General features: G+C 38.2%; 1 protein-coding gene across 2 annotated transcripts in view; it reads left to right on the forward strand.

Moving 5' to 3' along the window:
* Positions 1-27,682, forward strand: part of trim24 (tripartite motif containing 24) — a 102,336-nt gene that overhangs the window by 10,610 nt on the left and 64,044 nt on the right. For both annotated transcript variants that reach the window (XM_039769387.1, XM_039769388.1), the window contains exon 2: positions 17,821-17,939. In XM_039769387.1, the coding sequence (XP_039625321.1) occupies positions 17,821-17,939 (119 nt within the window). The remainder of the gene's footprint in view (positions 1-17,820; positions 17,940-27,682) is intronic.

Consider the following 27,682-nt stretch of genomic DNA (forward strand, 5'->3'; position numbering starts at 1 on the left):
GTAGTTAATAAACTACTTGAGGCCGCATCTGGCCCAACTACATCTTGTACTGAAGTCTGTGAGAAATTTCTCCACTTTTTCCATAACAAAATTAAAGATCTAAATCTAATTCAACTAACATAAATACATCATCTGTTTATATCTCTCCCTGTTTTCCCACTCCATCCAGCTCCTTCTCTAAGTTCTCACCAGTCACATCTGCTTTTGTTAATGACCTGCTTTGTAAGATGAGGCCAACTACTTGAGTACTGGACCCCATCTCCACCACACTACTTAAATCCTGCCTTCACGCCATAATCCTGACCATTACAACAATAATAAACTCATCCCTTGACACTGGCTCTGTGCCGCTCATTTTTAAAATCGCTTCTGTAACCCCAATGTTAAAGTCTGGTCTTGATGCTGACAATCTTAACAATTTCCGGCCTATTTCCCACTTACCTTTCCTGTAAGAAGCTCTTGAGCGTATTTTAGCCTCCCAGCTCACCAATTACTTAACCACTAATAACTTGATGGAACCCTTTCAGTCTGGTTTCTGGGTGCATCACAGCTGTGAAACTGCTCTGCTACGGGTAACCAATGATTTGCTTATGGCAGCAGACTCTGGACAAACCAGCATATTCTGTTAGACCTCAGTGCAGCATTTGACACTGTCAGACATGACATTCTACTGTCCAGAATTGAGAACATGCTGGGTATCTCTGGCACTGCCCTCCAGTGGTTCAAGTCCTATCTGACTGATAGGCAAGAGTTTGACAACAGCAGATCCAGCTCAGTGCCAGTCACACAAGGAGTTCCTCAGGGCTCTGTCCTCAGCCCTCTTCTCTTCTGTATTTATATGCTTCCCCTTGGCCATATTTGTAGCTATGGACTGGGCTATCATTTTTATGCAGATGATACTCAACTCTACTTCAATGTTAAAAGTGGAACTTCATCAGAGCTTTCTCAGCTCACAACTTGCCTCAGTGAAATTAAAACCTTGGATGGAGCAGAACTCTTTAAATTTAAATTACAACAAAACCGAACTCCTGCAAATTAGGACTAAAGTGCAACTTAATAAAATGAGCTCCTTCCCAGTCCATCTTGGCGGTGATCTCATCAGACCTGCCTCTACTGCAAAGAATCTTGATGTCATTTTGATTCCTTCCTTTCTTATTCCGCCCACATAAATCACATTAAGAAACTTTCTTACTTTCACCTCCATAACATATCACGTGTTTGCTCCTTCGTCTACTTTTCTAACGCTGAGAAACTTGTCCATGCTTTTATCACATCCCGCATCAACTATTGTAATTCCCTACTGGCAGGTGCCCCTTCTAATCTTGTATCACAGCTCCATCTTATTCAAAACTCGGCTGCAAGAATCCTTACTCAAACCAGCAACAGTTAGCACATCACACCCATCCTGCTTCGCCTTCACTGGCTCCCTGTGTCTTACAGAATTGAATATAAAATTCTACTAATAACCTACAAAGCCTTAAATGACCTTGCATCAAACTACATCAGTGACCTTCTCCATCACTATGTGCCCACTAAGGTCCTCTGATTCTGGCAATCTTGTTGTGCCCCACACTAATCTACACTCCATGGGTGACAGGGCCTTCAGCTGTATAGCGCCCAGACTCTGGAATGACCTACCAAAATTAATCAGGTCAGCTGACTCCATGAATTCTTTTAAAAAACAACTCAAAACTCATCTGTTCAGGGAGGCTTTTAGCTCTATTTGACTTCATTCCCCTTCTCTCAGTTTACCTCTCTGTCAAGATGCTCATGTAACCTGTATGTGTGTGCTTGACCATCAATTATGTTGTCTGTTAGGCTTTTCTCTGAATTTACTGTCTTAATCTTCTTTTATTTATTTATTTATTTATTTATTTATTTATTTATTTATCTGGTTAGTACAATGCTATGTACTGTATACCCTGCCGTTCTTTCTTAAACTCTGTGAAGTGCCTTGAGCATGGGAAAGGCGCTGTATAAATAAAATGTATTATTATTATTCCCAATCCCAGTCAGGATGCCAGTCCATCCAATCCAGCTCTTACAATGTATAAAGTGGTGCTTTCTTTCAGTAATTTTATTTCATCTTTAGTCTTTCATTCAAGTTAGTTTACTTGTATTTCTTGTCTTGATCTAATTATGATATTTTTGCTGCTTTTAATATTTTTATACTAATCGGTTCTTCTAAGCCTGTTATATTTGTTAAACTATTCTGCATAAAATCGGAGTCCTAGGGGGGGAAAAAACCCCAAAACTAATCCAAACAACTAAACTGTGTTTTTGTAAAATGGTACACAGATTCTGTACATCAGTGATAGCGCAGACTGAAATCAATTGGTGACCACAATATATCCGAGCCAGAATCAGGTTGGTATGGATGCAGAGCAAACACTAAGCGAAGTGGGAAGGTGATCCATAATTTTGTATTAAGGTCACTTCAAAACACATCCATTGGACGTCCTAAATTTAGACGCCATTGCTTACATCTCAAAGATGGCGCCGACTGGTGTGGCTGGCCGTCTGCTCATCTCTCTAGTCTATGTCTTTGTTTTTATGTTTTATTTCATCCCAACGATCACTGTCCTATCATCGGGAGTCTTTACTTAAAATATTTTCTGGCCTACTTTCTTCTCAGTTTTCATCTTCTGATTGGATTTTTTGTCAACCTCCACCTTTGTTTTATTCATCTCCTGACTTCTTCACCTGGACGCCGGTGTTCACCGGTATCAGTCAGTTGAATGCTCCTCGGAGACGCAAACGCACCTGCCCCGTCATGGGAAAAGAGCCGGAATTGCTGTTAAACAACGCCGACTCAAGTCCCAGAGCTTTGTTTCCCTGATGCCTGCGAGTTGTCTATGACCCATCTTCATCTGCTCAGGAATCCATCACTGATTCATGGGCGATGGACACCAGATTTAATTTGTCCATTTCAAGATCGCTTCACTCTTCCTCGGTATACAATCGGGCAGTAAACGCTGCTAATCTTCGCACTCTCACCCGTGCTCATCCTGCAACGAGCTCTTCTACTTCTATCAAGGCTGCTCTCCTGAACGTGAGATCAGTGTTTAATAAAACTTTTATTCTGCAAGACTTTATTACATCAAATAATCTGGATTTCTTCTTCATCACTGAGACTTGGATTTTAAATGGTGACTCTTCATGTTTTACTGACTTGGTTCCATCAGGTTATTCATTTTTAAACTCTCCTCGTTTGACTTGTCGTATGGGCATTGCCACTGTTTTTGTGTCGGAGCCTTACAAGGGATCTGTTTAGCAGCTTTGAACTTCAACTTTTCGAAGTGTGCAGCTCCCCTTCTTTGTTGTTTGCCGTGGTTTATAGACCTCCTATAATTAATGATACTTTAATTTCTGAATTCTCTGATCTCCTGGCTGATATCACCCTCTCCCATGACAAAATATTTATTTTTGGTGATTTCAACATTCATGTTTGTTGTCAATCGAAACCTTTGGTCAAAGACTTTTTATCACTATTGGACTCATTTGATTTTATACAGCATATTAATACGCCAACTCACTCTCTCGGTCACACCCTTGATCTCGATCTTACTCGTGATAATTCAGTGAATAGTATTGATTTATGTGATGTTTCTTTCACTGATCACTTTTCTGTAATGATGGATCTGCATATTGCTGTTGATCTCCCGACTAATAGCTGTCCCCCACGCTGCTCGCGTTTTATAAATTCTTCCACTATATCTGATTTTAAAACCATTTTCTCTAGTCTTTATATGCATGACCAAAATAATATCGATGACTCTGTCGTAAAATTTAATTCCTCCTGTGATACGGTTTTAGACGCAATTGCTCCGCCCAAGATACGCGGTAATAAGGTAAGACCTGCTCCCTGGCTAAATGAAACTACGCGATCACTGCACCGCACCTGTCGAACTGCTGAACGGCGTTGGATAAAAGATGGACTGACTATCTAGAAGTGTTCTCTTTTCAATTTCCAGGCTGAAGTTAAGAAATCGAAACATGACTTCTTTGCCGATTTAGTATCCCGCCATTCAAACAATCCTAGGGTTTTATTTAATTCAATTAATGCGGCCATTCACCCTCATTCTACAATGGATTAAATAGCACTGTTCATTCATGTGAGCAGTTTCTATCATTCTTTGTCAGCAAAATTGATACTATCCGCCGTGGCATTGTTCAAACTGGCTATGAACTTCCTACTGTTAATCATGACATTGTTCTAGATTCCTTTGATCAAGTCTCACTTTCAATGCTAAAAAGAACTATTGACACCCTTAAACCAGCTTCCAGCCCCCTCGATATTGTACCACCACGTCTCTTAGTGGAAGCCTTTGATGTGTTGGGCCCATCTTTACTAGTTATTATAAATGATTCTGTTAGTTTGGAGTTGAGCCCTCATTTTTTAAACATACTGCAGACCGTCCCCATCTAAAAACGGCAGGATTAGATCCTGGAGTTTTAACCAACTTTCGTCCAATTTCCCAGCTCCCATTTCTGGCTAAAATACTAGAAAAAATTATTTATAATCAATTGGTCGATCACCTTAACTCCAATAATTCATTTGAGATCTACCAATCTGGTTTTAGGCGTTATCATGGTGTTGAAACGGCACTCCTGAAAGTGTTCAACGACATCTCTCTTATTACTGACTCAGGTGATGCGGCAGTCCTTGTCCTCCTTGACCTGTCCGCTGCCTTTGACACCATTGACCATGAAATATTGCTGATGCGCTCGAACATCTTGTTGGGATTAAAGGGGCTGCTCTTAACTGGTTCAGGTCATATTTAACTGGTAGACACTTTTCAGTGACTTTAAATTCCTCTTTTTCATCTACTGTTCCTCTTAAATATGGTGTTCCTCAGGGATCCAATTTAAGTCCTATTTTATTCTCTATATACCTTCACCCTATTGGAGCGATTTTTAGGAAATTTAACATTTCTTTTCACTGCTATGCTGATGATACTCAGGTTTATATTCCCGTCTGCAACTCTGCAACAAATCAACTCCACAGCTGTCTGTCTGAACTAAGATACTGGATGGCCAATAATTTTCTTGATCTAAATCAAAATAAAACGGGGGGTCCACCAGCTAAAGCCCAATTGGTCTTTGACTTCTCGGCTCTTTCTCTGCCTTTTCCAAACCTCAAGTCCGTAATCTTGGTGTTACCTTTGATAGTAACCTCTCTTTTGAGAAACAAGTAAATTCTGTAGTCAAGAGTTGCTTTTTCCAGCTTTGTCTATTAGGTAAGATAAAGCCTTTTTTATCTTCTAAAGATCTTGAGAAAGCTACTCATGCTTTTATTTTTCTCGTCTCGATTACTGCAACTCGCTGTATTCTGGGATTAACAAATCTCTGATACACAGGTTACAGTTGGTCCAAAATGCTGCCGCTCGCTTTCTGGTTGGGGCAAGGAAGTATGACTCTGTTTCTCCTATTTTAGCTTCTTTACACTGGCTGCTTGTCAGTTTTCGAATTGATTTTAAAATCTTGCTGCTAGTTTTTAAATCTTTACATGGGCTTGCAACTGCCTATTTATCTGACCTGTGCGTTTTACACCAGCCATCCAGAGTGCTTAGATCTTCTGGTCATTTGTCTCTGGTTGTCCCTCGTACCAAATGTAAAACCAAGGGGGCCAGGGCCTTTGCAGCTGCTGCTCCTCGCCTGTGGACTCTCTACCTCATCATATAAAGGAGTCGTCTACAATTGAACAGTTCAAAACAAGATTAAAAACTCGCTTCTTTTCACTTGTATTCAGTGACCTTCAGTAATACTGATGGTTTTCCTCTTTGTGATTATATAACATTATTTCTATTTATTATCTATCTTATTTTATGTTCATCTATTTTATTACTATTTGTTTTATTGTTTATTGTTTCTTCTTTTATTCTATTATTGTAAAGCAATTTGGCTGCAGCATTACTATGTTCTTTTAAATGTGCTATATAAATAAATTGACATTGACATTTTTAAAAAGTAGAACTTCTCAATTGACACTTCAGTATGTAAATTCAATGTGCCTAAATTGAGATGCAGTAGAAATGGATGTGATTAGTGTTTTTAGATGAAGTGTTATACCCTGCTGCAGTGTAGAGTATGTGTTCATACTTCTGTATCCCACAAAAGACTATGCTTTTCTTTATATAATTAAGTGACATATCAGAATACAAACATGATAAATGTTTTGGGCAGTATAATTACCTCTACTGTGCTAGCACTCAGCTTTGATTCTTGAGTAAATCCTCTTTCTACAATAAATCATAGATACTTTAAATGTTAACAATTTAACATTGGGATATTGTGCCATTTTCTGTTCATTTTTATTTCAAACCAGGACACAGAAAATTGGTGTCTCTTAACCGCATCACTTAACAACTTTGTGGGACTTTGCTTGGAGTTTCTGTGGTAATTCTCCCCCCAAGATTTCTTTTAGCAAGTACAAATTTTACTAAAAACTAGTTAACTTGGTAAATAATTAGGGATGCAACAATACCATTTTTCTCCAGCTAAGTACCATTATCGATACTTGTGATACCATTGTAGTGAGACAGGAAAATAGTGTATGTTTATGTCCATGAACTGTCAACTTCATTGTTAACATCAAATCTAAGACTTATAATTTAGAATAAAATATAATTCAAAATTGAAAAAATAATTCAAAGTAGGGTACGTTAAATAGATTAGATGACACCACCAATTGCTCAGATGCAATTAATGTATGTAAACCAAACCAACTTTGTTTCAAGCCTTTCAACAGGGGATGCAATAGTACAACACAGGAATTTGGCTAAACATAATAAGAACATTTCTATTACAGGAATACCCCTTTTTTATATATATATATTAAGGTAGCTAGTTCGGTAGCATAAAGGTATACAGGAATTAATTGGGAAACGCCTGCCTCTGGATAGGTCAGCAACTCTTTTGGGAAAGTAAGTGGCAGATTCCTTTTGTTGAACTGAAGCGTCTCCGAATGTTCAGCTGTAAGTGTGTTTCTGGTTTCATTGACAATATGTGACAGTGTACTAAATAATCTCTCACTCTCTCTACACTACTGCAAGGGACTGAAAGGTATTTCCTTGTTATCTGAGACAAACTTCTTCTTTGGCCTCCTTGGCTGTGTAGATATTTGAAAAGAACTGATATCTACAATGGGCATCATGGTGGCGCAGTGGTAGCACCTGGAGACCTGGGTTTGCTTCCCGGGTCCTCCCTGCATGGAGTTTGCATGTTCTCCCTGTGTCTGCGTGGCTTTCCTCCCACAGTCCAAAGACATGCAGGTTGGGTCATTGGTGGTCATAAATTGTCCCTAGTGTGTGCTTGGGGTGTGTGTGTGCGCGCCCTGCGTTGGGCTGGCGCCCTGCCTGGGGTTTGTTCCTGCCTTGTGCCCTGTGCTGGCTGGGATTGGCTTCAGCAGATCCCGTTGTTAGGATATAGCAGGCTGGAAAATGACTGACTGACATATCTATAACAGGAATCATCATATGTGCATGCCAGTTTTATGTCTAATCAACAGACCACTTTTCATACTTAAGGACATTTTACATAAGTAATTGAAGAGATTCTTCCAAAATGTTGCATATTTATTTTAAGAAATTTTGGCAATTAAGATTTTTTTTATTAGCTACTCTAGAGAAGTAATTAATAATAAATTCTTCAAATTTATTTACACAGTCCTGTTCAGAACACTTATTTGTGAACATTTATTGCTAACACATGCAGCTTCGAAAGACTATCTGAGTGAGAATGAGATATACAGGTGTCGGTCATAAAATTAGAATATCACGACAAAGTTGATTTATTTCAGTAATTCCATTCAAAAAGTGAAACTTGTACATTAGATTCATTCATTACACACAGACTGATTTTTTTCACATGATTATTTCTTTTAATTTTGATGATTATAACTGACAACTAATGAAAGTCCCAAATTTAGCATCTCAGAAAATTAGAATATCAATTAAGACCAATGAAAAAAAGGATTTTTAGAAATGTTGGCCAACTGAAAGTTATGAACATGAAAATTATGAGCATGTACAGCACTCAATATTTAGTTGGGGCTCCTTTGGCCTGGATTACTGCAGCAATGCGGTGTGGCATGGAGTCGATCAGTATGTGGCACTGCTCAGGTGTTATGAGAGCCCAAGTTGCTCTGATAGTGGCCTTCAGCTCTTCTGAATTGTTGGGTCTGGCGTGTTGCATCTTCCTCTTCACAATACCCCATAGATTTTCTATGGGGTTAAGGTCAGGTGAGTTTGCTGGCCAATCAAGAACAGGAATACCATGGTCCTTAAACCAGGTACTGGTAGCTTTGGCACTGTGTGCAGGTGCCAGGTCCTGTTGGAAAATGAAATCTGCATCTCCATAAAGTTCATCAGCAGCAGGAAGAATGAAGTGCTCTAAAACTTCCTGGTAGATGGCTGTGTTGACCTTGGACAGGTGTCTTCAATATTGAACATTTTCACAATATTCTAATTTTTCGAGATACTGAATTTGGGACTTTCATTAGTTGTCAGTTATAATCATCAAAATTAAAAGAAATTAACATTTAAAATACATCAGTCTGTGTGTAATGAATGAATCTAATATACAAGTTTCACTTTTTGAAAGGAATTACTGAAATAAATCAACTTAGTCATGATATTCTAATTTTATGACTGGCACCTGTATTCCATTGAACGAATACTTAATGCTGCGTATATGGAACATTAAAATAATGAGTTGGGATAGAAATATGTGAACTTTCTTATACAAAAACAAAAAATAGAATTGTTCCAGTCAAGTGATCATTTGAATGTGGGGTTGTCAATATTAATGCAAACACACATACCAGTAAAACCAGCATGTGAGTTTTATTTTCAGTGCTTCTTTGCAGTGTTATGCAGTAAATAACAAAAATACACACCAATAATACTTCATATTATGAAGCCCAGCACAGATTCTATTCCACCGCATTGTGGTCGCATTCGCATCAGGTACCAAGAAACACACTCTTCACAACTATAAAACAAACACTTACTTGTAATATTATCTGCCAAAATTTAATATGTATATTAAGTGACCCTTGAATTTTTCACCTCATTTATTAAAACACAAAGTGACAACCAGGCATTCAAAATGTCTGAAACCAACTCTTTGATTACAAAAAGCTTAGAAGGTGACGAAACGTTTCCAAATGCATTTTTTTTTTCATTTTCAGTTTAAGGTAGCCATCTTAGCATATACCGTTTTAGTATGTGACCTAGAAAAAGCAAACAGTGGCACGTGCATGCATGTTGCTTTTAACTGAAGTGAATCAGATATCCTATTAAATGGTGATATCTTGGATTGAGTAGAGTGGCGATGCTGAAAGTCCCCCAAGTTGGAGTGCACTAAGGTGGAATGCTTAAAATGCACAACTGTGTTTCACCCGACTGTCACAGCATTGGCAACACTTTGCTGTGCAAGAACACCCTCTGCTACAACCAGCTAGAGTGTGTGAGCAACATAGGAAAAGCTGGGGGCTCCAGCATGATCAATGTCTTTTATCAAATTTTTGGCATTGTCACGGACCACAAAATGCACACAACTTTCCGGAATGGCCCAAGTAGAAATGCTTCTACTTTTGCATATTCTGTGATGAGATCCTCAAAACTGCTTTGCATGCAGCATAACCCAATGGAGAGCAAAATTATCATCTTTCCATTTGCAGTTAAGTTGATGATAGACATTGGCCAAACACCACTAATCCAATTGTCATTGGTGAAGTTGCTATGTTTTGCACTAAACTGCTGACATGCTTTTTTTTATTAACTCATACATCCTTGGTAAGACCATCTCTGTGATGTGGTCACGACTTAGAATGTTGTACTTGGGTTCTAACATTCAGGAGGTGCTGAAATCTCATGTCATCAGCAACCGACATTGGTTGATCGTCAGGAGCAATATACTGGGGACGTGCTCCTGTTATTTTTTTTCGTTATCGTTTGACATTTTTTATCTCTTTGCTAGAATCTGCCACAATGTTAGCTGATGCTATGCACCTTTTTTTCTTTTCTTCTTTCTATGCTCCTTAATGTTCACACAATCATGGGTGCGTTTTACAAGTGCAAGAACATGAGCACTGTATTGGAACAAAATCCGATATCAGTATTGGTATTGTTGCATCCCTATAAATAAAGATTTGGGCAAATATGTGACTGCCTTGAAAAGGATGCCTAAAATAAAATTTCACATTTTTGTTGTTAATCTTATAAGGTTTGTTTTTATGTATACAGCTAAAGACTGTTTTGTTAAATAGGGAAATTTCATCTACCTGTTGTAAGTATTCCTTCCTAACCTCAGAGTCTCATGCACCGTTTGCCCAACTGGGACATACTTTACACGCCACATGAATTTTCCCCACGACAACAGTGTTTATCTGCAATGAAATGATTTTGTTTGTCCAGACGAGCTCAAGTTATTCTCACTAGAAGTGTTACTATACCTTAAAATATCTATCTATATCCTCTTTAATAAAACCCCTGTGCGCGTCCAGGTGTCCGTGTGTGTGTGCCTTCTTGTGAAGTGCGCATGCGCGGGCCTTATGTGTTCAGTCTCTCCCTGTGCATTCCCTGTGCAGAGAGAGAGGGAGAGAGAGAGAGACACACAGGCGTGTGCGCGAGAGACACACACATACACAGGCCCACGTGAGAGAGAAAGACACACACACACACAGGCGTGCGAGAGAGAGAGACACACACACAGACGTGTGAGAGACACACACAGGTACGCTTGTGCATTGTTGCAATGTTACTTTTCTTATTTATTATTTATTTATAATTTATAATTTATTATTTATTTGTTATTTATTAAATTACGGATTTTTCAAATGTTCGTTTTTTTTTCATTAAAAAAAATATTTTTAGCGAGCGGTTTGTAGCACTATAGCGCAAACTTTTGCAGTGTTAGTTTTCTCTGTTGTTCAAGGTTTTCTCAGTGTTCAATGTTTTTACATTTAGTTTACTATTACGCTGTGCATTCTATGGTATGATGAACTAGATTTGTGCTTAAGAACATAAAAAATATATATATTTACATAGAGTTTGTAAGGTCTGGAACGGATTAATTGTATTTTAATACTTTCGTGTGGGGGAAATTACTTCGTTTCATGACCAAATCGGGTTTCGACCAGAGTTTTGGAATGAATTATGGTCGTGAACCGAGGTTCCACTGTATTACTGTCAGAGAAAATTACAGGCATTTTATGGAAATACAAACCAGTATTACTGAGAGAGAAAATTAAAGGCACACAATTACAGTGATGCATATTACAGCCACATGTAATGTCCCTTGCCATTTAATATAGACTGTTCCTACTACTGTTCTAGCGCCTGTTATTACATATATACATTATTACTGTATATACATATTATGAATGATAGATACTTTATTCGCGATCAATGATTGTTTTGGTAAAGCCATACTCAGTGTATTCATTAGATGGACGGTAAAAAAGTAAGAGCGAGGGGAGGGTAACTTATTGAGGCACGCAGGCAAAACCACAATAGCACACGGGCTCGATGTACTGTAGTGCGCGTCAACTCGATCTGAATTGCGTGATCACATTCGAAAAAATATATCTTTTCAAGTTCTATTTAGTCCATATGTGTCAAACTCAAAGCCCACGGGCCACATCCGGCCCGCTGTGTAATTAAATCCGGCCCACGAGATCATTTTATATACTGTATTATTGTTATTAATGGCCCGGGGTGATGAAGCGCTGTGTTGAACCAAGTCGGCACAACGGTGTTCCCAAATACGCATTTTGCTGATAAACTGAGCGCACTGAGTTCGCACAGCGCTTTGGTGACTTTGAAGAACAAAGAAAGAATTTTCAGTTGTTTCGCAACCCATTTGCCATCGATGTGGAAACTGCACCTGTGCAGATTCAGATGGAGGTGATTGAGCTGCAGTGTAATGGCACACTGAAGGCAAAGTACGATACTGCAGGGCCCGCACAGTTTATTTACTCCATTCCCGCAGAAATGCTCCAGCTCCGTCTACATGCGGCTCGAACCTTGTGCATGTTTGGTACCACATATCTGTGTGAGAAGCTCTTCTCAGTGATGAAGACTAACAAAACAGCACACAGGAGTCTCCTCACTGATGAGCACCTGCAGTCCATCCTGAGAATCTCCACAACACAGAACCTCACACCAAACAGAAACGAACCTGTGGCCAAAAAAAGATGCCAGGCGTCCAGCTCTAAAATGACATATGAGCAAAGACAACTGAATGATTTGATTTGTTATTGCTGAAAAGAATAAATTTTATTTATATTTCCAGGTTTTGTTATGCACCATGTTCATATTTGAATTTGTATAATTTTGACAGGACATATTTTTATGGAGAGCAAAATCTTTTGGGATATTTAAAATTTAAGTTTATTTTTTATATAAAATTACATAAGAGTAAAGAAATTTGAATGTTTGTTCTTTTAATGTTTACTTTATTTCTAACTTGTATAATTTAGACATAATATTTTGCTCTCCATAAAAATATATCCTAAGTTGTTTAAGGTTTGAGTTGATTTATTCCGGAATAATATTCTTTTGACTAAATAAAAATTCCTTCTATTTAAAATTTAAATAGAACTTGAACAGAAACGATAGTTCATAATTTCCACGCAGACTTGCACATAAGAGCAGGAGTCATCCGTTTTAACAAACAGCGCATTGCACTGATACGAAATAGCCTGCCCATTTAATTATTTAGGAATGGATAAATAAATTAAGATTTTGTACAAATAATGTTTTTCATTTTTCTTCCTTCATGGATTCTGGCACCCCCAGCAACAGTTGCTCGCACCCCAAAGACTGTATGTATGTATATATGTTTATATATATATGTGTGTGTGTGTGTGTGTATATATATATGACAAAACAATTACATTGTCAATCATGCTACGTTATTATTAAAATGTTTCCTTTTCTTTTTCATTACCTCTTTAACACACTACTTCTCCGCTGCAAAGCACGGGTATTTTGCTAGTGTGTATATATATATATATATATATATATATATATATATATATATATATATATATATATATATATATATATATATATATATATATATATATATATATATATATATATATATATATATATATATATATATATATATATATATATATATATATATATATTATACACTAACCTAAAGGATTATTAGGAACACCATACTAATACGGTGTTTGACCCCCTTCTGCCTTCATTCTACGTGGCATTGATTCAACAAGGTGCTGAAAGCATTCTTTAGAAATGTTGGCCCATATTGATAGGATAGCATCTTGCAGTTGATGGAGATTTGTGGGATGCACGAAGCTCCCGTTCCACCTCATCCCAAAGATGCTCTATTGTGTTGAGATCTGGTGACTGTGGGGGCCATTTTAGTACAGTGAACTCATTGTCATGTTCAAGAAACCAATTTGAAATGATTCGAGCTTTGTGACATGGTGCATTATCCTGCTGGAAGTAGCCATCAGAGGATGGGTACATGGTGGTCATGAAGGGATGGACATGGTCAGAAACAATGCTCAGGTAGCCCGTGGCATTTAAACGATGCCCAATGGGCACTAAGGGGCCTAAAGTGTGCCAAGAAAACATCCCCCATACCATTACACCACCACCACCAGCCTGCACAGTGGTATCAAGGCATGATGGATCCATGTTCTCATTCTGTTTACGCCAAATTCTGACTCTACCATTTGAATGTCTCAACAGAAATCGAGAATCATCAGACCAGGCAACATTTTTCCAGTCTTCATCTGTCCAATTTTGGTGAGCTCGTGCAAATTGTAGCCTCTTTTTCCTATTTGTAGTGGAGGTGAGTGGTACCCGGTGGGGTCTTCTGCTGTTTTAGCCCATCAGCCTCAAGGTTTGTGCGTGTTGTGGCTTCACAAATGCTTTGCTGCATACCTCGGTTGTAACGAGTGGTTATTCCAGTCAAAGTTGCTCTTCTATCAACTTGAATCAGTCGGCCCATTCTCCTCTGACCTCTAGCATCAACAAGGCATTTTTGCCCACAGGACTGCCGCATTCTGAATGTTTTTCCCTTTTCACACCATTCTTTGTAAACCCTAGAAATGGTTGTGCGTGAAAATCCCAGTAACTGAGCAGATTGTGAAATGCTCAGACCGGCCCGTCTGGCACCAACAACCATGCCACGCTCAAAATTGCTTAAATCACCTTTCTTTCCCATTCTGACATTCAGTTTGGAGTTCAGGAGATTGTCTTGACCAGGACCACACCCTAAATGCATTGAAGCAACTGCCATGTGATTGGTTGATTAGATAATTGCATTAATGAGAAATTGAACAGGTGTTCCTAATAATCCTTTAGGTGAGTGTGTGTATATATATATATATATATATATATATATATATATATATATATATATATATATATATATATATATATATATATATATATATATATATATATATATATATATATATATATATATATATATATATATATATATATATATATATATATATATATATAATTAATACAAACCGGATTCCAAAAAGTTGGGGCACTAAACAAATTGTGAATAAAAACTGAATGCAATGATGTGGAGATGGCAAATGTAAATATTTTATTTGTAATAGAACGTAGATGACAGATGAAACGTTTAATGCGAGTAAATGTATCGTTTTAAAGGAAAAATATGTTGATTCAAAATTTCACGGTGTCAACAAATCCCAAAAAAGTTACATGTATGTATATGTATGTTTTATATGTGCAGTACATGTAGCACTAACTACAATATATAAGATTGCTTTGCAATTTGGGTAATATAGTGCACTTCCAAACCCAAAGTGTTTGGGCAGTTTTACTAAAAAGTTCCATGCTTGTTTAGGGGCTGATTCTTAATGGATGTCTTTCATCTGGATGAATTGTAGATTGTGTTTGACTAAGTGTAGGTTGGCAGGCTTAATCTAGGATTAGCAGAATCACATTTTTAATGGCAAAGGGCAGTTAGCCCAGAACCACTTAAGTTCCTTTTCTCTTTTATGCAAAGGATTTTTGAAAGATGAAGTTCCTTCAAAGATCAAAAAGATATAAACAGAAATCATATCAGAGTGTTAATCTACAAAAAAGTATGTAACATTAAAAAAAGATGATTACTACTACTACTATTTTGCTGTTAGATTGCATACAGTCCATGTCAAAGTTACAACCAAAAATATGTTTGTTAATGATGTCAGAGAGTAGCAGCGTGTTGCATGTTGATTAACAGATGTAAGCAAAAAATTTCTCAGTGCTCTGTTCACATGAAATTAATAATCTTATAAACCTTTGCTTAAGAGAAGTGGCTACTTCATATTCGTGTGTATACTTATGAGAAGATGCTTAAAAAAACCTCAACATTAAAAAAGAGCAAAATATTAAAAATCTAGAACAAGAAAAATCGTTCACAATTTATGTATTTTGTTACATGTAAATAACATACTGGCATGTTTTTCTTTATGTAAAATAAGAAAAAAGGGTGGCTATTTTAAACAATTAAATCAATTAGATGCAACAGTGGTTGGAGTGAAAACCTGCTGTCGCTGTGATACCTCAGAACTTAACTTGATAACCATTACTTGGTTGGTCTTGTTAAACTCTTGGAGTCATTACATGGATAACCCAGAAGTAAAGCCAGGGTGAGATTTTAAGTAGTTTGACAGTAGTTGTGAGTAGTCCTGTTGGTAAATGAGACCTGAGGTTTGATCCAAAGACCACAAAGTGGGTGACTGATCAGTTGGAGAGAGAGCCAAATTTGAAATGTACTGAAGATATCTATCTATCTCTCTATCTCTATCTCTCTAAATTGTTTTTGGTGCAAAATATGTTTCAGTATTCTACAACATGTTTTGAGGATTTTTGTTAAGATGTTTTTCCATGTGTTCTTGTGTGTCTGCAGTTTAACCTCAAAGACAAATGGGCCAATTCTAATGACATTTTTGTGGAGATCTTACACTTCGTTTTAGGAGATGATTAAGTTTTGAGAGAATTCCAACTTTTCAGTATTTTAAAGTTTTTAAAGCTGATAAAAACAACAGCCAAACTAATATGCAGAAGTTTACAAAATTTGGCATACCGGGTTAGGAACTTAAAAGAAGGGGTTTTGTAAATTTTGAGTTCAACCTATAGCTTTGAGCTTTGTTTCTACTTTTTCAAACTCCATAGTCACGGCAGGTTAACTCTAATTACAAATAAAAATTAATCAGTATGTGTTTAATTTACACTGATGACCATTTGTTTGTGGTATTCCATTTAATTTTTTTTCGCATTGTTTTTGAGTTTTTAATTCTGTACCTTCAGTCTATGTGTTGTAGGTGCTAGCCTCCTAACCATGTCATGTGGGTGATGGTAGGGGTGGGTTTCTACTATTGCTCTAATTTTTAACTTCTTAAATGAAACAAATGATGACTAACAGTATAAATACAAAATTCACAAACGTACAGGTGATTTGATTCATGAATTAGTCATTTAAATTTATGCCAACAAATAATTCCTAGTATTTCATAGTTCGAACTCAATAGATTTTTTTTTAATAGATTTACCTTTAAAGTGGAATAACAATCCAAATTAAACTTCACTGTATTTTTCGTAAATTTGCACTGTATGAGGTACTTTATGTTGTAAACACAGAGAAATTAATCAGATTATCTTTTTGTTCCCTTATGTTCTCACATTGGTCATTTGCTTGTTTCCATTATTTGTAATACAGTGGAACCTCGGTTTGCAAGCATAATTCGTTCCGGAAATGTGTTTGCAATCTAAAGCACTTGTATATCAAAGCGAATTTCCCCATAAGAAATAATGGAAACTCGGATGATTCGTTCCACAACCCAAAACTATTCATATAAAAATGATTAATACAAAATATAAAATAAGAATACATAAAACAAATTAACCTGCACTTTACCTTTGAAAAGAATCATGGCTGGTGTGAGTGAGTTTCTAAATTCTTATGGGAGTCCACCCAATGGGACGACATTCAGAATAGCGTCCCAAAGCAATCGCAGTCTCCCAGCGCTGTAGCAGTTCGCTGTAAAAAGTGAATCTAGAAAGATCGCGGACATGCTATAAGCGCCTGCCGTCAGTGGGTGATACAAGGAACATTATAAATGTGCAGGGCACAGTACTACTTGGCCATGACCCTGCCATACTGCTGTGTCTGTGTATAGGAGAGTGGCAGATCCTGCTACAATAAATAACTGCACTGTTGCTGTTCCATGCTGAATAAAGCTGGTGGTGCAAGACAGGGACTCGCCCGTCACAGCACACGCATGCATGCATGCACACACACACACACACACACACACACACACACACACACACACACACACACACACACACACACGCAATGCTGTAGTAAACCGTATACGCTTGTACGGATGTTGACTATATGAGTGAGGCACGCTGACTCAGACGGAGAATAGGAGACAATTGCGAGAGAGAGAGGATCCATCAGCTCAGTTGTTCATATATACTGTATATGTAAGTATATAATATATATACTCGTATTGCAAGACGTTGCTCGTTTATCAAGTCAAAATTTATTAAAAATTTTAGCTTGTCTTGCAAAACACTCGGAAGCCAAGTTACTCACAAACCAAAGTTCCACTGTACTTGTGAATTCTGCTGAACTTCTGTTCTGGACTGAAGCAATCCAGTCAATAAAGTAATCATATGGTAATCTTTAATTAAACCCTTTGCATTTTTGCTCTTCATATGAAACAAGGTGATTTTAAGCATGGATTTAAATAAAATAAAAAAAAAAATAATGTTTTTATTTTTATTTTAGTTGGAGTGATACGTTGTCCAGTTTGCAAACAAGAATGTGCAGAAAAATATGTAATGGAGAATTACTTTGTTAAGGACACTGCTGAAGTCCCCAGCAGCACAGTGGAAAAATCGAGTCAGGTGAGGACCAGCCTTCTACCAAATAAGTTAACTTTAATCTGCTATTTTAACAAAACAAAAAAAAAGCTCTGTCATTTGCATTATTGATCTGGTTATAGTCCAGGTCTATTTCTGTTATGGAGCTATTTGATATTTAATCAGTTTAATCACATGTTGATGTTTCTAATTCTCTTCTTTTTCAGAAAATATATTTACTGCACACTTTTCAGTGTATCCTGTTCTGTTACTTTGTGCCAGTTTTGTAGTTTTATTAAGCATCAATGTTTGATTTTTATTTGCTCCTTAATGTTACGTTATCTACTGCTATTGTTCTGTACCCTGTTTTTTTTAATTTCACTCCATTGTTGTCTTGGAGTTTTATACTTTTTTATGATTTGTAAAAATTTGTCCGTTATATTTACACGGTCCTGCTAGTGTCTTCAGTGGTCTTTTGTATCAGCTGTACTTTCTTATTGTACAATTCAAATATTATAGTTGATATTAGATAGTAATCTGGTTAGCCCAGTACAGAACTTTGTTACTCTCAATGGTGCTGCACGAAATAAACTCAATCAATTTTTATCTCCCAAATATAGAAATATAGTTTAAAACCTGTTTACATTAATAACAGCCTTCTTTTATTCACAGTTAAATTTACTGGGTCTCAGTGGAGACACATTAATAAATATATATATACTATCTATGTAAATCATTCAGCCACAACATTTAAACCACCTGTCTAACATTATGTAGGTCCCCCTTGTGTCACCAACACAACTCTGACTCACTGAGGCATGGATTCCACAGGACAAAGCTTTAAAGGTGTTCTATGGTGTCTGACACAAAGACGTTCGCAGCAGATCCTTTGAGTCGTATAAGTTGCAATGTGGGGGCCTCCATGGATTGGACTTGTTTTCCAGCACATTCCACACATGCTTGATCACATTAACATCTGGGGAATTTGGAGACCCAAGTCAACACTTTGCACTCTTTGTCACGTTCCTTAAACCATTCCTGAACGGTTTTTGCAGTGTGATAGGGTGTTACTCCGCTGAAAAAGGCCACTGCCCCTAGGGAACACCATTTCATTGAAATGGTGTATATGGTCTGCAACAATATTTAGGTAGGTATTATGTGTCAATATAACATCCACATGAATACCAGACTTCTTCTTTCCATAGTGCATCCTGCTGCCAACTCTTTCCCGGGTAAGCAACACATTTGCACCCAGCCATCCACATGATATAAAAGTAAACCTGACTTATCACACCAGGCCACTTACTTGCCAATTGTGGGTGGTTTTGGCAGAGGACAGGATTCAACATGGGCACACTGACTGGTCAGCAGGTATGCAGTGTTTCTCTCATGTCCAGCATTAAGTTTTTCAACAAACCTGTAATCCTTCCTTGGACTACTTTTGGTAGAAACTAACCACTGCATACTGGGAAACATCACTAGACCTGCCGCTTTGGAGAAACTCTAGCTATCTCGGTTTGGCCCTTATCAAAGTTGGTTAGACCGTTAAGACTTGACTGTTTAGTTACTACCTAATATATCCCACTCTTTGAAAGATGCAATTCTAGCGAGATGATCAGTGCTATTCAATTCACCGGTCAGTGATGACAAAAATCACAAAATCCCAGTATATAGTAACTAATATTTTATGAATAACAGAGCACAAATAATAATGGATAAAATTTTATTTTAATCCTGTAAAATGAATGCTACCATATTTTGTCCTTAGTATTATTTAACCAAATATTTCTACTTAAATATTTTATGTGCTATGCACGGAAACACCGTAATAAAGTAAATCTATACTAATAAAAGGCAAAGCCCTCACTCACTCACTCACTCACTCACTCACTCACTCATCACTAATTCTCCAACTTCCTGTGTGGTTGGAAGGCTGAAATTTGGCAGGCTCATTCCTTACAGCTTCCTTACAAAAGTTGGGCAGGTTTCATTTAGAAATTCTACGCGTAATGGTCATAACTGGAAGCTATTTTTCTCCATTTACTGTAATGGAGTTGAGCTCGAAAGCTGTGGGGGGCGGAGTTTCGTGTGACATCATCACGCCTCCCATGTAATCACGTGAACTGACTGTCCAGGAAGAGCTCCAAAAAGCGCTGAAGAAAACATGCATTATATAATTGAGAAGGCAGCGAAACAATAAGAAGCGAGCTAGTGACATATACAACCATATTCATGAGTGCTGCTACTTCGGAAACAAAGCACGGTGTAAACCTAAAGTTTAAATTAAGTTCATTGACAGGCTGCCGCTGGCGTTTGTCATGCCCACGGAAAATGCAGGATACAAGTTTAATGAGAGGATGCAGGATATAAACGAGAGTTTTGATCACTTTGTAACTAAGTTAAAATTCCAGGTGAGAGGCTGTGCTTATGCAAATTCCGAGAGACTGTGTTTGTGGGGGGATTGACAGTTAAGGCGGGTGGGGGAGTCAAGTCATCATCTCCCATTCACCTCATTTCGCTCTGACCTGAGCTCCGCAGCTAACGCAGTGTAATACGGAAGCGAGTTTGTGACGCTGCCACCAAATACTCACAGAAAAATCCACAAGTTAATACACACGCTGTCTCTACAGTTTCTCCACACTGAATCCTCCAGGCACTACTTACAAAAGGTTACATTGACAATCGTGTTACGTTATTTTAAAATGTTTCCTTTTCTTAGCACAAGCACAGCTGAGAAGCTTCGATGCATGTGCTCCATAAGCGATTAAAAATCGCGCATTTAATCACACTTTGCATTACAAGCAAAGGGGAACTTCTGTCAATGCATGATTTCCATGTACACCGATTACATTGATCAGCGCTTCCGATTCATTTTACCCTCGCACCACCTTAGTTTGAGAAGAAGTATGAAAAAATATGAGGTTAACACAGAAAAACAGATCACCAATTGAAGCTTTATGAATAATCGATTCGCCATCAATAATTGTTTTGGTAAAGCCATGCTCCATGTAATCCTCCTTCCATGTTATAATTTTTCCGCCACTAGCCATGATTAAATGAACGGTAAAAAAGTAAGAGCGAAGCGAGGGTGACTTATTCAGGCAGGCAGGCAGGTGACCGCTCAATAGCTCGAATTTGGATATAAGTGGGAACTATTTAGTCGCCAGAAATATCTTTGTTAGGAATGGAAGTTGAATTTAGTCTTTAAATTTCTATGGTAAAGAAAAAGTTATGCAATGATGACTAATTTTAACTATATAAAGTCAAAACTTGATTATATAAAGTCACTGTCGGAATAAATAAAGGCAAAACTTGAATATATAAAGTCAGTGTCGAAATATACAAAGTCAGCGCTGGAATATCCATCCATTTCCCAACCCGTTGAATCTGACCAAAGGGTCACAGGGGTCTGCTGGAGCCAATCCCAGCCAACACTGGGCGCAAGGCAGGAACCAATCCTGGGCAGGGCACATGCATCATTTTCAAAACATTAACCAAACAGTGTTTTTTAATTTATTTTTCTGAATCGTTTTGTTCACTTAGTTCAGTTCAGAGTCATTTCAATCAATAGATTTTGACTTTCACTTTATATATTCAGGAGTGAGTTTATATACTCCGATGTTGACTTTATAAATTCTGACGCTGACTTTATATATTCTGGTTTTGACTTTATATATTCAGACGCCGACTTTATATATTCATAAAATCCAATGTATTTGCCTGTTGTTTGGCACCCTATAGTATGTGTGTGTGTGTATATATATATATATATATATATATATATATATATATATATATATATATATATATATATATATATATATATATATATATATATATATATATATATATATATATATATATATATATATATATATATATATGTATGTATGTGTATATATATATTATGTATGTATGTGTATATATATATTATGTATGTGTATGTGTATATATATATTTTACCTTTTCTTTTTCGTAACTTCTTTAAAACACTACTTCTCTGCTGCGAAGCGCGGGTATTTTGCTAGTTTGTATATAAAACAGATCTTAGTTTGTCACTTTTTTCAGAAGTAATTTAAATAAAGCACTCTTTGCCACATAAAGTGCCACGAAGTGAGATTTAAAAAAATTTAAGACATTTTTTTTTTTTCTCTTCAGTTGATGCATAGCAATACTATAACAATGCTAAGACTTAAACCAGGGCACGCTCATGCATATCCCAACATCCAGTGGTGTCGGACACGCTAATCAATTTACTGCACATCATCTTTGGGATCTAAAGGAAAACCAGAGTACTTGGACATAATTTGACTTTTAGATAGCCAGATTGAACTTTATGCCACAAGGGGAAAATTCAGCTTTTACAGAAGCCTTTTAAATAAATAAATAATTATTAGGGCTGGGCAAGTTAACGCATTAATTAACGCCGACAATTATTTTATCGCATGTTAAAGCAGTTTTTATTATTATCATTATTTTGAAAGTCTCAGTCTTGCTAGCGATCCATAGAGATCAGTGATCTTCTTGTTACAGTGCTTTATGATACGCTTTTGCTAGAAGGAAAGTTACCTTTGTTGATTTGACCTCGATTTGCAGTGCGTACATGAGTAGCGAAGAGCAATCACCTCCTAAAATGGCATGTGGAGAGATGCCAAAGTGAATGCTCAAAGCAAAATAATCCGTGGATGACTTTTTGCCTATTATCGCTGAATCGGACTGTAATTTGTCAGACTTCTTCGATTTTGATGCAAGTGATCTGGAGAAGTAGATCAGAAGTGAAAGTGAAGTACCGGCATTAGCTGATCATGGTGCTGAACATTTTCATCTATCTAATGTACCTATGGCAACGTTCGCCTGGGAGGACAGACACGACAAGAGGTGCAAACCGTATTGCTTTCCGCTGCAACTGCAAAGACAGCCAGGCAGCCATAACATTGATAACATTAATGTTTAAGTTGAGATTTACAAGAAATATTTTAACTGCTACTATGTAAAGGGATTACTGCTGTTAAAAAGCACCTTATTTGTTTAAAGTGTTTGCAAACCAAATACATGCAATATGCTACTTTTGAGTTCACTATTGAAGTTTGCGCATAACAATATGATTTTTGCATTTGTCTGCGATTTAATTTTAAAAATTTCAATCGTTGCCCTGCACTAATAATTATACACACTCTGTAGTCTGAACACACACCAGAATAACTAAAAGCTAAGGGAAAAAAAAACTTGGCTGTCACAGTTACAGTGAGTCTTTAAGTAGATGCATTGCTGTTGGTATAAAGGAAGCCCTGTAGTGTTTCTTGACACATGTTTGCTGAATAATTTTTTGGCTGAAAGTCCTCTGTGTTAGTGTGTCAGAGAGAGGATGTGCAGCTTGTTTATAATGGCACTCAGTTTTGTTTCAATTTTTTCCTTTAGCTACTACCTCCTTGGGGTCAACAGTGTGCCCCATAACTGAGTTTGCCCTTTTAATTTGCTTTTTGATTTGGTGGGCCTCTCATGAAGTGATGTTCTCAGTCCAGCACACACGGCAGTGTAGAAAATCACACTGGCTATCACATAGTTATACTGTAGATAATGTGAAGGATGTCACTTCCCACATTAAAGAAACACAGTCTCCTAAGATTAAAAAAAGCCTTCTTTGCCCTTTCTTATACAGCTCCAACCTATCATTAATGTGGACCCCCAAGTACTTGTAGGAGTGCACCACCTCTACATCCACTCCCTCTATAGTGACCAGACACAGTGGCTCCTTAGTTTTACCGATGTTAAGTTACAGACTATTCTTTCTGCACCAAGAAAAACTGTTATCTACCTGACGTCCAAACTCGGTCTCATCCACTTGATCGATACACCCCATTAGTGCAGAATCATTTGACAGTTTCTGCAAGTGGTATGACCTGATTTTATATTTATAGTTGGCTGGTGTACAGCATGAAGAGAAAAGACAGGACTGTTCAATGTGGTGATCCAGTGTTGCTAACATCCATATCAGAAAAGCACAGTCCTCGAGTCTCACAAACGGTGGTCTGCCCGACATGTAGTTCATTGTCCAGGACACCATAAGCTCTTTCACTTGCATGTATCTGAATTTATCCTTTAACAGGGATGACTAGATGGTATTTAAGGCATTGGAGATTTTGAAAAACAAAATCCTCACAGTGCTACCAGCTTCATTCATGTGAGAATATACCTCATGGAGCAGATACATAATTTCATCCTCCACTTCAATTTTTGTCCAATAGGCAAACTGCAATGGGTTCAGGTGGTCTTCCACAAGAGGACTCATAGTCCAGGACCAGTTTGGGTGCTTTACAGAGACATTCACCTAGTTTCCTGAAACTCTGAGTAAACAATGTTAACCACTATACAGCTTTGCTTTTCATGATTGTTATGTACAGTAAATATTTTCAGTATTATAGTAGGGGCCGTAAAAGTTTAAAGTGTCGCTGGATTAGAAATGTTGGATTAGGCTAGATTACAGATGCACACTGTTCCAACCATCTATATATATATAATTCACTAAGGCAAGACAACCATGGAAAGCACGCCGGAAGGGGCGTGGATTCACTGAGCCGCCGACAAGTAAGACACCGATGGCGCACGCAGGAAGGAGCCACGGCCACCAACTCCAAGACCATTGGATACAACGATAACTCGCAGAGCCACGGCCACCAACTCGGATGCGACGACACAGAAGAAACGGCGTCATTTATATTCGTCTGTCGTAGAGGCCACATGCACCTGCACGTTGATTGTTCATAAAGGCATGTTTCTCGTGGAGGTAAATCGCCATATGCAGCGTGTAAAATGGTTTGCGAGGGGTATCCCATGAGATCTTTAAAACAATCCTTTACAACTGAGTTTAAAACACAATGAAGTAAGCAGTCTTTAAAAAATGAGTTTTCGGTTACGACGCACGACGCGTGAACCATAGCAAACTGTTTTACACGCTACATACAGCAATTCGCATCCGCGACAAACATGCGTCTTCTTAGATGCTCCTGCAGAAATACAGAAGACGTTTCCCTGCCCACAAACACTCCTTTTTCACCGGCCCGTTTCTACCCTCACTCTCTAGGCATTCACACTGCCTGCCCATGTTCCCGGACGCAAAAACTCACCGACCACCCAGTTAGCCCCTTTCGTCTGTGCTAGGAGTCCCCTTGCACGTCTAAGCCACGTTGACTTTTCATTATTCTTTTTGGTTTCGACACCTGGCCGCGTCCACCATGAAAAACCATGCGAAAGAAACAACGAAGCCCCTTCCAGAAACTCTAACCCTTCTTCCATGTGCTCAGGAATGCACCTCAGACCACTGCCCGCCAAATCAAACAGCTCATCAAACACATACTCACTTACTTTGGTCTGTGCTCCGGTCCAAACCCTGCTGTGAGCCACGTTGACTATTCTTTTGCCCTCCATGGCTACCGCTTCAAATGTATTTCATGGAAACAACACTTCTTTTAATGTTATAGAAATTCCTGCTTCAGGTAACTGTTTGTTTTTGTCAGTCGGGCTTTTTTGGAGAAATGTCATTGACGAAACTGTTGCTCTCAAACTTCGTAACATGGCTGTTAGCTTTATTTGCCAACATTGGGATAACTTCGGTGACGTGGTGTCCGTTGCTCTTAGTCACAGAGGCATTGTTATACAGTCTGCTCAACAATACGCTGATTACATGAATATGTCCGGAGTCTATGGTGGCGAGGCAGAAATTGTGGCAATGTCCCAAATCCTTCCAGCTACTATCAGCATTTACTTCCAAGAACGTCCTCATGCCTCTCCTCGAGTTTACAATCCGGCCCAGCGTCTCTTCATATCCCAGCTCTTTAGCGGTTCTTTGGATCATGGGCATTACGAGGTTCTCATGCCTCTCTAATACCCCTGTGATTACCTTCTGGTGACATCTTTTGACTCTGTTGGTATGTGCACACAGCGTGCACACCCACTTGTTCGCCACACTAATGTGACGTCACCTGCCCACTCTCCTCTTCCTGAAAAACATTTAAAGACACACTCCCCTGAACACACGCATTCCACGCAGGACTTTCAATGCACCTTTTGTTCCAAAAGCTTCAGAGTGCACAGATATCTGAACGCACATTTGAAAAAACACAACACTAACCGAATGATACAATGTGAACATTGCCAACAATACTTCGAGACAACTCGCGCTCTCAAAAAACACTTAGGAACTCATTCCACTCTCACCTTCAATTGCAAGTTTTGTAACGAGGACTTCACAGGTGAGATGGATCTCCACAACCATATGCAGATCCATTCAACGCAAAGATTTGTATGCAAAATTTGCCACAAACACTTTCACGCACGCAGATACCTTACTAACCATCTCAAAACACATTCCCTGATGAATTCTTTTCAGTGTCAACACTGCTCCAAAACCTTCAATCACCAGAAATATCTCAAAGCACATTTACACACCCACTCAACTGAACGAATGCATTCCAAAAAGATCTTTAAATGCACGATTTGTTCAAAAACGTTCTGAGTGCAGAGATTTCTCAACATGCATTTAAAAACACACTCCACTGAACGAATTATGCTATGTGAACATTGCCAGCAATGCTTCAACACAACTCATTCCAATTCCCTTCAGTGTCAACACAGCACTAAATCGTTCATGCACAAATATTGCATTCACTTTTCTGCGGCTTTTCAAGAAGATACCGTCTTTCCAAGAACATAACATTGGCCTACCTACCGCACTATGTGCTTCTTGCAATGCTCTTCATTGGCCAGCAGAGGTCAACAAATCTGGACATTACACTAAGTGTTGTCATGCCGGCAAGGTGTCTTTGCCACCGCTATCCAAGCCCCCTCTTTTATTGGAAGACCTCTTGACTGGCAAGAACCCACTGTCCCGAAATTACTGTGATCATATCGGGGAATAAAGCTCTGCTTTACCTTTCGCGTCAATGGGCACACACATTGCTCAACCATCTGGACAAGGACCTTATGCTTTCAGAATCCACTGTCAAATTTATCTTCAGGTCTCTCCTTTATATAACAATCCTGACACGTCACCACAATACGGTCAGCTATATATCTTCGATTCTGCTGAGGCTACCAGTCAATGTTTGCAAAAGGAATTTAATAGCACTTACAGTGACATTTTGTTGCTTCAACTAGACAACATGATACGCCAGGTTAATCCCTTCGCAAAGTCTTACATGCAAATGCATGACATTATCACTCACGGTTACTCTGTTACTGCTGTACGATTGGTATTCATGGAAAATCCAGGTCTGGATATGAGAAGGTATAACGTCCTGTCAAACTGGTGTTGCTGCTTTGTAGGTGAAGACGGGGAACCTCCTGCACAACGCGACATTTGCATATATCCAAGGGGAGATGCTCGCAAGCGTATCTCTGTTCTCAATATGAACTGTGACCCCATGGTTTTTCCACTGCTATTCCTTTCGGAGATCCAGGCTGGCACATACAATTAACCCATGTTGAGTAAAAACAAACCGCGAAAAGAACGAGAGTCACACAGCTCCAATTTTATGCTTTCAGGCTTGCCATGAGCTCTTCATCTAGTGTCTTGCATTCCAGTGGCAAACTCTTCCAGCAATACATCGTCGACGCATCTGTCAGAACAGAAGGCGTGCGTCTACATTTCCTTCGCTCACATCAACTAGATTGGTCTGCCAGTTTTCAGTCACGGACGATTGTGTGTTGGTTCGTTCCGTGCATTGTTATAATGTTGCATTTCTTGCTGATTTATTACATTACCAATTTTTCAAATGTTAATTTTCTCCCTG

The sequence above is a fragment of the Polypterus senegalus genome, chromosome 11, assembly GCF_016835505.1.
Source record: "Polypterus senegalus isolate Bchr_013 chromosome 11, ASM1683550v1, whole genome shotgun sequence".
In the NCBI taxonomy this organism is placed as follows: Eukaryota; Metazoa; Chordata; class Cladistia; order Polypteriformes; family Polypteridae; genus Polypterus; species Polypterus senegalus.